We start from the raw sequence: 13,764 nt of genomic DNA, 5'->3' as shown, positions 1-13,764 counted from the left end.
GAGAGAGAGAGAGAGAGAGAGAGAGAGAGAGAGAGAGAGAGTGTATGTGTGCACTTTAAAAATGCTAAATTACAGAAAACATTAATCTTGTTTATTAAAGGAATTGTGATAACAATAGTTTTCTTAAATTTCAAAATCATAACAAAATTTATAATATACATACATTTTAAAGCTTTGGTAGAAAAAAATCAATTTAAAATATTGCAGATACTAAATTTAATATTTACGTTCATTTTAAATTTGTATCAATTGAATTTTTTTATATTAACCTATCATTTTAGTGATTCTTAATTATGTAATCTTGAAGCCAATGTAACTCTTGACATTTATAATTACAGATTGATCTCGTTGTATTTTGTCATTCTTTCGTCATTGATCTTGAAATTTTTTTTCTTTACATAACACTATTTTGCATTTACAATGTGAAACCAGTTTCCTTAACACGCGCCGTGCTTTGCCTAGTCGCAACTAATAAGTTATTAATTTCTCAGGATGTGTAGGTACGATAATTTCACTTTTTCCATAATCATGTTCTCGATCATAAATTAAATTTAACACATGTAAACGCCGTTCGGAACTACTATTAAAATTGTAGGTCCCATATGCTAGTGGTAATTGAATAATCAGCGTGCGCATTACAAATATATACATAAGAGAGATGTAACACAGGCCACAGGCCTAACGTAAGAGGAAAAAGAAGCATGTAAACGCTATCATTTCTACATTTCTAAATTTTTTTCCTATGAATATTTTATGTATTGTATTTATCTATTCATGTACACATTACAAGCGACCAATTACTTTTACTTTCCCTTATATCAATAATTCAAGATAAAACATTATCATGGACTTTTAATATATAAGTTGCTAATGTAAAAAACAATAATCTATAAATTCTATCATTATGAAATCGGGTATTATTGTGTCGCAGGTAAAAGAAACAGATTATTTAAAAAACACAGATTATTTGTCAACAAATTCAAGGATAATATATTTAATTATATAATGTATTAATTAATTATTATATAATTAAATCATTATACTATATAATTAAATATATTTAATTATATAATGTATTTTAATTATTATTATGTCATAGCTGTTTGAATGTAGCCAAATGTAATAGAAATTTTTATATAATAAATGAATTGATAAATTAATAAATGTAATATTATTTTTCAAACTTAATTATAATATAGTTATTTAGATTCATGAATTCTTATTTATATTTACATTTTCATTTGTATATCAATATTGTCTGCAATGTAGAAATGGTTTGTCTCACATATTTGCACTTTATAATTAATATTACATTAACTGTTTCTGTCTACAGAAATCATCGCGAAATCTCTTAGAGAAGAAAAAGTTAAAAATGAGAAAATGTCGAAATAACATGTTCATCCAACTGGGCCTTATTTGCATCTTCGCGTTTAATGTGGTCTGCGGTAACCCACCAATTGCAAAAACGCCGAATGGTACGTTACATGGAACAATAATGCCCACCCGACTTGGAAGAAATATTTATGCATTTCTGGGAATTCCCTATGCTGCACCGCCACTTCAGAAACTCAGATTCAAGGTAAATTTATCTTCTTTCTTATCAGACGCGAGGTTAAGTGATCCCATCCGAATTTGATTAAATCGTAATATAAATTCAGAATTTAAATATAGATGTTTATTTTTATACGCAGATGAGAAATTGGAAATAAATTATATTTCTGAAATAATCGACTAAAATCTGTAGACATATTTATAGCCAATTTAAAGTATACATATTTTTCATGAGCGCGGACATAAATATCTGGTTAAAATATTTTCACAGATAAATATAGACTTGAGAATTTATTTTTGAAAGAAGATATATATGCGATATAAATAAAAAAATAAGTTACTTATTTTAATAGCTTAAAAGTGATAGCAATAAACTTGTGTGTGAGCCGATCACAGCTAAGTTCACTTGTAGGTTACGGTTTACGATTTAGTAAAGAATATGAAATTAAAATCCGAAGATAATTAATTAAATTTGCCTACGGTGTCCTTAATGATGTCTAATGGATTACACTTAAAAAGTTGCGTCAGAGACTTTCGCTGCAATTAGTATGCAACAATCACGCATCGTAATAGCAGAAACGTTCTTTTCCTTTAGAATTTACGCATCGTATATAGGTTTTTTTTCCACGCAATTACGCGCCGTTGCTGTTGCAACTAATTTGAACCGACATTCGCCGACATTCCGTTTTCCTAAGTCAATTCTGAGATTGCACATGACATACTTTGTGTTCTTGTTTCGCGGAAGTGAAAAAACTGCGTTACAATCGGATAAATATATATAGTTATAATTCTTTCCGAGCACGAATTCGCTATAAAAAAAGGAGCCTCAGCCTCGAATTCCATCATCAGAATTATAGATACAAGATGTCACAAAAATCACATTTTATTAACCGCTTTGTATTCTCATGTCGTTCTGTTGTTGCGAATGCATTTTGTGCATTATTTATAGCTTTGCACACGTTGCTTATATTATTAGAATTTAATTTTGTATTGTAACATATAAAGTATAAATTTTAAATTGTAATATGTAAAATTTTGATTTAAATTGTATTTTTTGAAGATAATAATAAATAAATGATAGATTCAAATTTATTGACAAGATAATCTAAGCATGCCTACATTTTACCAAATATTTATCATTTACGTCAGTTGGCAGACTGTTTGAAAATATTTGTAAAAGCAAATAAAAATTTATATTCAAGTTAGAAAGCTCTTTCGACACGAATCTTACCATATTAAAAAAAAAAATGTTTTCAAAATTATTTTGCAATACACTTAAGATAATTTTTGTTTATCGCAAACAGATTCAATATTAAACTTTTCTATCGGATAAAATACAGAATAATGTCACCACAGAATCATCTTGTATTTAATTAATAAAGGCAAAAATGAAGAACCGTAATATGTTACATTAATTTAATTGATGATGTAATTAAATTATAATAATTTAATTAAAGTTTAATATTAAATAGTAAAGAAAATTAGTTAATTATAACAACTAAGAAAGTGGTAAAGTTGCTCTGTAAAGTTTATATAGATTTTATGATACACTTCGCAATATATCAAGAAATTATGATGCTGAACTAATAATCGTTGGAATTTAATTTTCAATTCAAGCGAGACGTATCGCAGAAATCATGTTAATCATATTTTGCGTTAGGTATTCTGCTGGTCGACTGCGCGTTCGTTATTTAATGAGGAATGCTTTTGCTTTTTATCTGATGTCTATTTCATAATATCACCTATAATCAATGATGTGTAATATTATCTAATTTTGTCATTTATGCAGCTTGATTTATTACTGATGTCGAACAAATTATATTAACGTATCACAAGTGATGGAAATGAAATAAAATAAAATTACGTCAATTTAAATTTACTGCTTAATTTACTGCTTAATAATCCTTGCTTTATGGTTTTACGTGGAACGTCTATTTTCATTTTAAGACAATATATATGCCGATACTCTTCGCCCAAATGTAGAATCTTATTTATCGTTAGATTAACTATTTTATTTGAGTTAAAAACTGTGATAATATTGTATAAAAAATTACTATAATATACGTGTGTGATTGGTTTTCCGTAAAAATATACACTATACTGTATATAAAAATGCATTTACATGGTTTAGACGTTGAATAGCAGAATATTTAATGTAAGCAAAATATTATTAACATGATTCCTGCAATACGTCTCGCTTGAATTGAAATTAAATTCCAACGATTATTAGTTCCACGTCATGATTTTTTGATATATGAGACATTCTTGATATCGCAAAATATTATAAAAAGCAACTTTATCACTTTCTCAGGTGTCGTAATTATACTAATTTTTCTGTATTATTATACATTAAATTTTAATTAATAAATTATCGTATATTTTACATGAAAAATTAATCATACATATATATTGTAACTTTTTAGATTTTCAGTGAGATGATCTAAAATACATTAAAGCGGAAATTTAAGAAATTTTTCATATCGTCTTCTCTCAAATCAATTCAGCGCTAAAGTTTATCAAATTGAAAATAATTTCAATTTAATTACACAGAGCAAGTTTAAGTTTAGCAAATGGATTCACTCACCAATCGCTGTATTCTGCATTTATTCTGATCTATTCTTCTCGATGTTCACAATGATTGATCGGGGTTTTTCTATATCATTCAAATGACACGAATAATCGCGGATGTATATAAAAAGGAACGAAGAAATCGCGAAATATTTCAATTGTCGGTTGCTGTCGATTTAATTATAGATCTGTTTTTTTTTATGGTTAAATTATTATACATTTTCGGAATTTAAAGTGAGATATATGTGAGGTATATGTTTGATATTTGGCGGAAGCGAAAAAAGTTCTAGTGCAGGTATATAAATACTTGATTCGACGTTTTCGATAGCGGATAATACGGTTATGCAGAATTTTCGTAAGTTGGTACAACTGTCACGCCCTCCGCGCTTCCCTGATGCGCTATGTTTACTTTATACTTTTCAGATATTTCTCTGTAATTTGTTCCGACAGATATTTTCTCTCGATCGATATATTATTCTACTACCGATTATTTGTATAATTTTTATGTGACATTGACAAACGAAACGGGTTGGAATAGTCGCGCGATGCAATCGATCTACGCAACCTACGTAAACTCATGCATGTCGCACAGTGCATTTGATATTTTGATCAATGTGCGTTTGTCGCGAACGATACCTTTGATAAAATACATGTCCGACAGCTCAAAGCATATTACTGGTGTCTCGTAGATTCCCACAAAAAGGTCAGTTGTGCGATCGACGCGATATATACTCACGAAGTAGCACAAAGCGATGAAGCAACGTCTCAGTTCGTTTTCAACACTAGCGTCATCCCGCGCATTGCGTCGTAAAAATTGAACTACTGGAAGGAACGGCGGAATTGAACCGTGCTTGCACTACCCTTCATTACCGGAGTGTCGTACATTTAGAGTTAGAGTTTATTTTTTTCTCTAATAATTTATAATAATTTTTCTAATAATCATTAATTTTATTATTATAACGATTATTAGATTATTATTATAATATTTATATCGGTTCTTCTAATAGGGATTTTTTTCGAGTAATTAAAAAGTATTTCAAAGAAAAAAATCACATTCATATTTTTAAGAAGAGTATAAAGTACTATTGTAAAGAAAATTTTAGAATTTTAGAATTTTTTCTAATATTTTCTGTATACATTTTATCTACATGTACTTTATTCATACATAAATTATTAATAATTAAATTGTAACTTATTATATAATTAAAAACGTTCATTAATTTTTTTGTATACAATTTTTATCAATTGCTGCTTCTGCCTTATAAATAAGTTAGTGAACAATATTGTAGCTATTAATAAAACACTTCCGGAAATTTGTTTTATTGCAACTGCAATCTCAAAGAATAATTTATACATATCGCTTTGTCATTCATCATTGATATGTCATTATTAACAAGCCTCCGCTTATTCGAAGTTGCACAATCAGTTTTCATGCAAGCGTCTAAATGATTCAGACTTACAAATAATATACGAAAAATTAATTGCACGATATTTTTCTCAAAGCCACCGCAACCCCCGATCGCTTGGAATAGCGCTCTACAAGCTACAACTAACGCCGAGATATGCATGCAACGAAACATCTACGTCGATCAGAAGGAAATTGTCGGCAGCGAGGATTGTCTTTACCTGAACGTCTACACACCATGTATAGAATGTACCGAGGAACACTCGAATTTAAATCATGATCCGGAACAACAGCGGCAGAAGGCCTTCGCCCGATTCCCAGTTATGATTTGGTTCCACGGTGGTGGATGGCTTGCTGGTGCTGGCCACTCTGAATATTATGGGCCCAAATTCCTACTCGATTTTGATCTCGTCCTCGTCACCATCAACTTCCGGTAATAAAGAATTTAAGAGTCTGACGCTAGATAGATAATCAGATTTTCGGACTTTTCATTGCGCAATCTTATTTTTCATATGTGCAACTTTATTTTTTATATATACAAATGTGTGGTGTGTTAAATGACCTGTTTTTATGCAATTTTTAAAAAATAAAAGAATTACGAGAAATTTTACAAGAAATCGGTGTCAATGACGAAAGAGGAGAAAATGTTACGGTGTTGCATAACGATAAATTATATATATTTCTCACATTAGACTTGGACCTTTGGGTTTTATGAGTACGGAGGACCTGGAATGTCCAGGAAATCTAGGATTAAAGGATCAGCAACAAGCTATGAGATGGGTGCACGAAAATATCGCTTACTTTGGTGGTGATTCAAATAGAGTGACTCTTTTCGGTGAAAGTGCCGGCGGTGCAAGTGTTCACTATCATATGGTCAGCCCACTTTCAGCAGGTAAAAATTTAGCAAATATGAGAGAGACAGAGAAAGTAAAATTTTTATAAGTCTTCGCGATTATTGATGCGTAAATAATATATTTATATAAGGCAATCAAATGTAGTTCTATATATTTTTATAATTCCATCGAAAATTACTCTGATTTGAGTTGCTTCATTTGGTAAAAATAGACCGAAAAATGTTAAAAAAGTGAGTGATATGATCGTTTTCATTCATTTGTGTTACTTGTATTTGATTCGGAAGATATTATAATTATTACGAAATTGTTTTATGATGCATGAGAAAGTAGCAAATGCTGGCATATTAATACACGTTTTATCGCAAAAATGATCCTCAATTTCATGGTTCACACGAATGAGTATTCCGACGTCATTAAGTGATACGTAATGGATTGCATACATAATATTTCAATTTACATCATCACTTATAATTACGAATTTTTAATTGTACGAAGAAACGTGTTTCACATTATTGCGATCTTCTTTCTGGAAGATAATTGATAATGTTAATGATATAAAATGAATTGCAAATTAAAAACTGATAGAATTGATCAACACTTCTTCATTTTTTATTATCAAAAAGAAATATTTAGACGTACTCTAACAAACTCTGTTTCAATGAGTTTATTGATGTATTTATTGACGTTTAAGCGCGCCAATAAAAACTTTTACAATTATATTAAATAAATTCAAAGCTGATTAATTAAAAAAAACATTATTTCAGTAAAAAAAAACATTTCATATCTATATATTACGTTAATTATTAAATTATTAGAAAACTGCTATTTATTCATAAATTTTCTTACAACATATGACAAAATGTCAAATTGGAGAAGTATGAAATTTTAAGAAAATTTTTAAAAGTTTTAATTAAAATCATAAGAAAATGTTGCATATTTTCATATATCTATATAGACAATATATTCAGCATGTATTATCTGCATCATTAATGATGTAATCGGGAATCATTAGTAATGATCTTTTTTCCAGCATGATGCCTTAATTGGCATAACTCGTTTTTACGACCGGGAAATGTTTAAGTTTTTTTCCCAATAACGCAGGACTTTTTCATCGCGGTATTTCTCAGAGTGGCAACTTCTACAATCCGTGGACATTAACGTCGCCTGGAATTGCCAGAATGAGAGCTATGACTTTGGGTAAGCATTTAGGATGCAGCACCGAGAATTCCAAGGATCTCATTGAATGCCTGCAAACGAAAAGCGCGGAAGAAATTATTGGTACCGACCAGCTTTTCAAGGTAATGAAATTTAGTCGACATGAGAAAATACGTAATTGATAAACTTTTTAACGCACGCGAGCGAATTTACAATCGCGATTGGTCGATGGCATTTTGTAATAAAATAGTTACCGCTATTCGATCTAACTGTTTAATTATTTCAAATGCCATTAAGTAAATGATTATTTGTGTGCCATATATGAGTTTCTCATGTATTTATTTCAACATCTATCTAAAAGGATTCGTATAGCTGTCAATCAGTGCTCAATTGGTCGTATATTTGCGCACATCGATGTGGAAACATTAGTAATGTTAAGTCATGTGAAATTAATAAGTTTATGTGAAAGTAGACTCGGTGTGTTTAAGATATATCTATGTATAATGTACGCATGTGGGTCACTTATCATCTATGATGTAATCTCGATTATATTTAAAGCCTTCACGGTTGGTTCCGCAGTACTCACGTTTTATATGAACTCCTGGCTTAAAATATTTTAAATGCATTCAAGCGTAGCTAATTAAAAGTGCAACTGTAAGATAATTCCTGTATCCGAGCGTGCATCAGTCTCAGAAATTACATGCGCTGACAGGTAGACACTTCATCGATATGGATGCATATAAATTATCCATGGACAGTCACGCGATGGTCTTACATCGCTTACCACTTTAAAATAGGTGTGTCTTAATATAAAATTAAGACGAAGTTAAAAAGTGATTATTCATGATTGTGAAAGTGACTACTTTATGTTATCTATAGATAATAAAATTGCTCGTTAGATTTGATAAATATGGGAATTTTGATATAAATATTTTGATAGCAAGATTTGCAGTAAAATTTTATTTACATCAACTGCATTATGGAAATTTTTCTCGCGTGTGACGTTTCGAAGATAAATATCGGATTGATACAGATAAACATGCCGAAGTTAATTCTAGTAATATGAGGAAAACCAGTTTGGTGAATCTGAATACGTGCGTATATACATTTGTAAACACCAACTACTTTTTACACGTGTAGTTGATATTTTTATTCAAGCCTATCAATTAATATGAAAACAGGAAACGTGAGTGGTAAAAGACTCACGTACGACAAACGTGAATTTCCTACAAAGCCACTGCAACAGCTGATTACGATATTAATTTAAAAGTCCTTAATGTCTTTATGCTCCTTTCTGAATTTTTTTACATACATTTGGTACATCTCAACAAGAAAATTCCTTTTTATTTTTCAATGAGTTGTATTATTACATGTTCTCAGTGTGTGATCATATATTTTTCATTTTATTTAATTATTAATTACCTTATCGTAGAAATTTGGTTACTGTCCAATGATACCATTCCGACCGGTAATCGAACCTGAGCACCCAGGTGCCTTTCTGACAGAGGATCCCCTAATTTCTGTACGAGAAGGCCGCCTCCTCGACGTACCCTGGATGACAGGAGTCACTTCGGAAGAAGGAGCTATAAAAGTAGCAGGTAAGAGCAATATGCCCGAAAAGGTTAATTGTAAAAACTGGATTTATCTTTTACTTAGAGTTCATCATCTTATTTTAAGATTCTGAAAGATAATTTTGTTTTAAAAATATTTATCATTTTTGTATAAGGTGATTTTTATAAAATGGAAGTTCCTCAATAAAGTGTAGTTTTAAAATCCTATCGAAAATCTATGATCCCTAAATAAAAGATAAATCCAGTTTTTCATTATCGAATAATTAGCCTTTTAATTTGTCATATGCGTGATCGCGTCTTTTCAATACATTATCAAATTTTATAGTGTTATTCTTAAGATTTAATAATTTTCTGTGAATTATAATAAATTAAGATATCACAATGAAGAGAATATTTATGTGTGCTTATCAGGTATTTATGGGCGGGAACAAAATGTGAATGAATTGGAGACTAACTTTAACAAAATTGTGCCTATGAGTTTATTATATGACGAGAGATATAACGTCACGAATGAGGATTTACGAAATGAGATAACTGCCACTATTCGCAATTTCTATTTCGGCTACAATGCTATCGACTACACCGAATATTCCAGATTCAAAGTCGTTGATGTAAGTTCAAATAACTATACGATACAATTAGCAATTTTTATATTTGAAGTATTAAAGAATGTATGACTTTATATTTGATTCGAATAAAATCGACATATTATGAGAGTATCGTAAATAATTAAGTCATTATTTAAATTATTTTAGTAAAAATTTTGTAACTAAAGTGAAATATAATATTACACAAGGCGCTAAAGAAACAAGTAGTATTTATAATAGCGTTTATGTCTATGCATGTTAAAAAAATTTTTTGTTAATAATTAATCTACTAATGATTCATTAATATGATTTTCTAGATGTATAGCGACTCATGGTTTAATCATGGTACTCACGAAGCTGTGCAAGATTTTATTGTAAATCAAACTTCACCAGTCTTTTATTATTACTTTGCTTATAAAGGAAGCGTATCATTCAGCACGATATTTGGCGATCCAGTAAGAGATTACGGAGTATCGCACGCGGATGATTTACAGTATTTGTTCCCCGTGGGTGAACAATTGTTCCCGAACACAACATTGTCTGAGGAAGATCACAAAATGATCGATATCATGACTTATATTTGGTACAATTTTGCAAATTCGGGGTAAGTATTAATATCTAATTAATAACAAATGCAAGCAAAAAAATACAAATGTTTAAAAATAAATCCATAAAAGATATTGAAAATTTGTATTATACTAAAATTTAATTATATTTATAATATTAAAATTATTTGTGTAAAGTTAGATGAACTACTTAATTTTTGGCTTAACTATTTAATCCAATGTTTAGCATTAAAGTTCTTAGCCCATTTTTTTTTATATTAGACTTTTATTTTCGTAATTATAGATTTCTATTCTAATAAGAAATTAATAAAAAATTTTCCGTATAATATCTAGACAAATATTTTTTTTTTAGTAATCCCACACCAAAAGTTACTAAAGTAGTTTCATTGAAGTGGAAGCCCGTAAAAACAAATTCCGCACCGGAATACTTGCGCATAGAAAACTCGAAGAAAATTACAATGGATCACAGTCTTCTTTGGCAAAGAATGATATTCTGGGATTCTTTAACACGTAAATTAATGAATCATGGAAATACATTTAGACATTTGAAGGATGAGTTATAATTTGGATTCTGCACGACCGCACATAAATCGAAGGCAAAGATCTTACTGTATGGTAGAAGGAATGTTACAGTGTTGAAATTTTAAGAAATCATTTTTTTCATTCATTTCAATCAAATTAATTTTATTTATGCCAAACAATATTTAGATTGTAATTATAAATTGCTATTTTAATAAATAGCAATAACATAAATATTTAATGACAAACTGTCATTTTAATAACATAAAATTTATAAAACGCACAATTGATTTTATGTTTTTAGCTATACTTTTTTAATATTAACAAGATTATTATTTTTTTTAATTTAAAATATGATCATGTTTATTAAGATTTTATTAATGAATAATCATTTTGTTGTTTTACGTAATATAATAATAAATTTTGTATATAAATGTAGCTATATATTTTTATTTCGTAGTAAGAGTGCAATTCAATAATAAAGATTATGGTAATATGATCGTTAATACATGTATTAGGGAATTTTTGCAATACCGTTTATCTAGATACGATAAACGCTAAGGTCACGTTATCTTTTTCTTAACAATTAATTAAGAAAAGGATAATATATATTACTTTAGCGTTTATCGTATCTGAATCCACGTTATTACAAAAACTCTCTATTACATAAGCTATGAAGCAACGTTAAGTTTAGAATTTTATCAAGATTTCTCTTTCACCTTTTTTTTACACATTACAAAATTCTCATACGTAACATTGTATAGCAATTTCTCCAATCGATTATTAATTTTAATATCATATTAATTTGATGTACAAAAACATTTTATCTAAAGCAATTGCTGTATTGCGTGGTATTTTTATAATACCTCAGCGTGTTTTTTAATAATAAAAAAAATTACGAATATTAATATAAATTCGAGACTAGAAGTAGTAATAAAGAAGAATTATATACATTCCATTTTTGTAAATGCGTGATATATATAATTCGCGTGTTATAAAGATAAGTTTGATTAGAAACTCTTAACATTTCTATTAACTGAATTAATCTTTTATGTACATTTTCTAACACATCTTATGTATGTAAATATATGTATGATAAAACTTCTACAAATCCCTCTTTCAATAATTGTGTAATTGTTACTCACCGATCTGACGCGCAGCGGCGGAGATACGATGCAAACTATGTTGAATCTGCAAAATACAAATACATTGAAATTATAACGACGCTCCAATGTAATTAATGTTTCGTAAAATAATTGATGCGCGCATGGAATAATTATAAAACCACTAAGCTAGCGCCAGATTAAACGCTATTCGTGATTCTCAATTCGTGACGGATTCGCAGAAATTGATTATTCGCTAGAATTTTCCGCACTATCCGCGTTTCGTTCATAATTTATATAATGCAGTTCTATATATACTAACCTCATTTATGATAATTCGCGGTCTTCGAATTCGTCGGAAAAAGTTTCCGCTCGCAAATTGACACAAATGGTGAACGACAAGTACACCGAATCTCCATGCTATTCATGATTTAACTTTAATTTCACGATCACATATCAAATGCACAATAATAAATTCAGTATATATAATAAAATACTCACTTCGTGGTTACTACGCGTCGCTTGATGCCTCCTGTAAGGCCTCCTTCTCCTCTCACGTTTCTTCATCGCACAAATTCCATCACTCGCGAAAAACGTATTTAATTAATTATGTAACCGTAATTATTCGAACATGAGAATCGCGCGGCACTACAGCACTCCCGACACGCACTTTATTTATACGTTGCGAAATGCGTGTATTATCGATAATCCGAATATATCGCGTATTATCGATAATCCGTGAATATATCGCGACTGTCTGTTACTAACTTCACACGTGTAATTCGATGAGTTACGTATGTTCTCGAACTGAAAATAATAGACGAACTATGATTTAGCCGAAAAAAAGGCGAGGCACAAAACAAGATCCATTTGGATTCAAGTGAGGGAATGACAAACGTTTGTAAGAATCGCGACAAACAGCGATTTAAGTTTCGAATAGCTAATGTAGGCTTTGACGGGTTTTTTTACATTTTTCACTGATAGATTCTTTCGAGCCTCATCGTATATATTGGTTTAATGCAGAGATTAATTAGTCGCTTGATATAATTACTAATTGGTCGTAAAAGATGCTCGAATTATTATATCTCGGCACTTCGAACACTTCGAAGGGTGATAACGCCACGTCTACGTCGTTGCCTGCCGTCGACTGAGATAAACAGCTCGCGTCGCGCGAGTCAAGGTCGACCGATGGTAACAAAGAATTCTTGGAAATAAACGCGGCTTACCATATATCAAAATTTTCAAATTAATGTCAACGATCGGGCTACTATTACATATCTTGTTCTGCAAACTGATGTCTTACGTATACTTTTCGTTCAACATTAGAAAATTTAAATACGAAGCGCTACTACGATCTGAATGTTGAACTATTATATATATATATTCATTTAAATGAATTAATTTCAGAAATGATAATTGCGTGCCGATATGATTGGCGCTTCGTATTTAAAGTAATGTATTTAACATAAACGGTCTTATTTCCAATCTTATTGATTAGAAAATTTGTTCAGGCTGCAGTCGATTTGGACGTTCACGCGCTTTAAGCGTATTTTAAAATTATCTCAGATTTAATCATAAATTCATGAAGTTAGCTTAGGATTTTTCGATTTTTCACTCAAATAATTGTTTTATTCAACTGAATATTTAAATTCTTAAAAGGCAAAGATTTAAATTAGTGGAATCTGTCTGTTTAATATGATTTTGGTATTAATTTGTTACTAAATTTAGAGAGACACGATTGTCTTATAATTATATAATAATCGATTTTTATTATTTTATTTCAAAAAATGTGAGTGCGAAAAGAAAATCCCACTGTTTCACCTCACTTCAAAAGCTGCTGATTGACAAAACAGATTTTGGAACACGTTATTGAGTTTACGGTTAT

The 13,764-nt window shown here is 29.9% G+C and overlaps 1 protein-coding gene across 2 annotated transcripts in view; it reads left to right on the top strand.

Moving 5' to 3' along the window:
• The window catches only part of LOC108747523 (esterase E4-like), an 11,245-nt gene extending 295 nt beyond the window's left edge, over positions 1 to 10,950 (top strand). For both annotated transcript variants that reach the window (XM_018485082.1, XM_018485083.1), the window contains exons 2-9: positions 1,334 to 1,579; positions 5,623 to 5,957; positions 6,217 to 6,416; positions 7,480 to 7,676; positions 8,966 to 9,131; positions 9,516 to 9,715; positions 10,009 to 10,295; positions 10,610 to 10,950. In XM_018485082.1, the coding sequence (XP_018340584.1) occupies positions 1,373 to 1,579; positions 5,623 to 5,957; positions 6,217 to 6,416; positions 7,480 to 7,676; positions 8,966 to 9,131; positions 9,516 to 9,715; positions 10,009 to 10,295; positions 10,610 to 10,820 (1,803 nt within the window). In that variant the 5' untranslated portion in view covers positions 1,334 to 1,372 and the 3' untranslated portion in view covers positions 10,821 to 10,950. The remainder of the gene's footprint in view (positions 1 to 1,333; positions 1,580 to 5,622; positions 5,958 to 6,216; positions 6,417 to 7,479; positions 7,677 to 8,965; positions 9,132 to 9,515; positions 9,716 to 10,008; positions 10,296 to 10,609) is intronic.
• Positions 10,951 to 13,764: the final 2,814 nt, after the last annotated feature.

The sequence above is a fragment of the Trachymyrmex septentrionalis genome, unplaced genomic scaffold (assembly GCF_001594115.1).
Source record: "Trachymyrmex septentrionalis isolate Tsep2-gDNA-1 unplaced genomic scaffold, Tsep1.0 scaffold2, whole genome shotgun sequence".
NCBI classification, from domain to species: Eukaryota; Metazoa; Arthropoda; class Insecta; order Hymenoptera; family Formicidae; genus Trachymyrmex; species Trachymyrmex septentrionalis.
The sequence above is the reverse complement of the archived record's forward strand: the minus strand, read 5'-3'. Positions and strand labels throughout refer to the sequence as shown.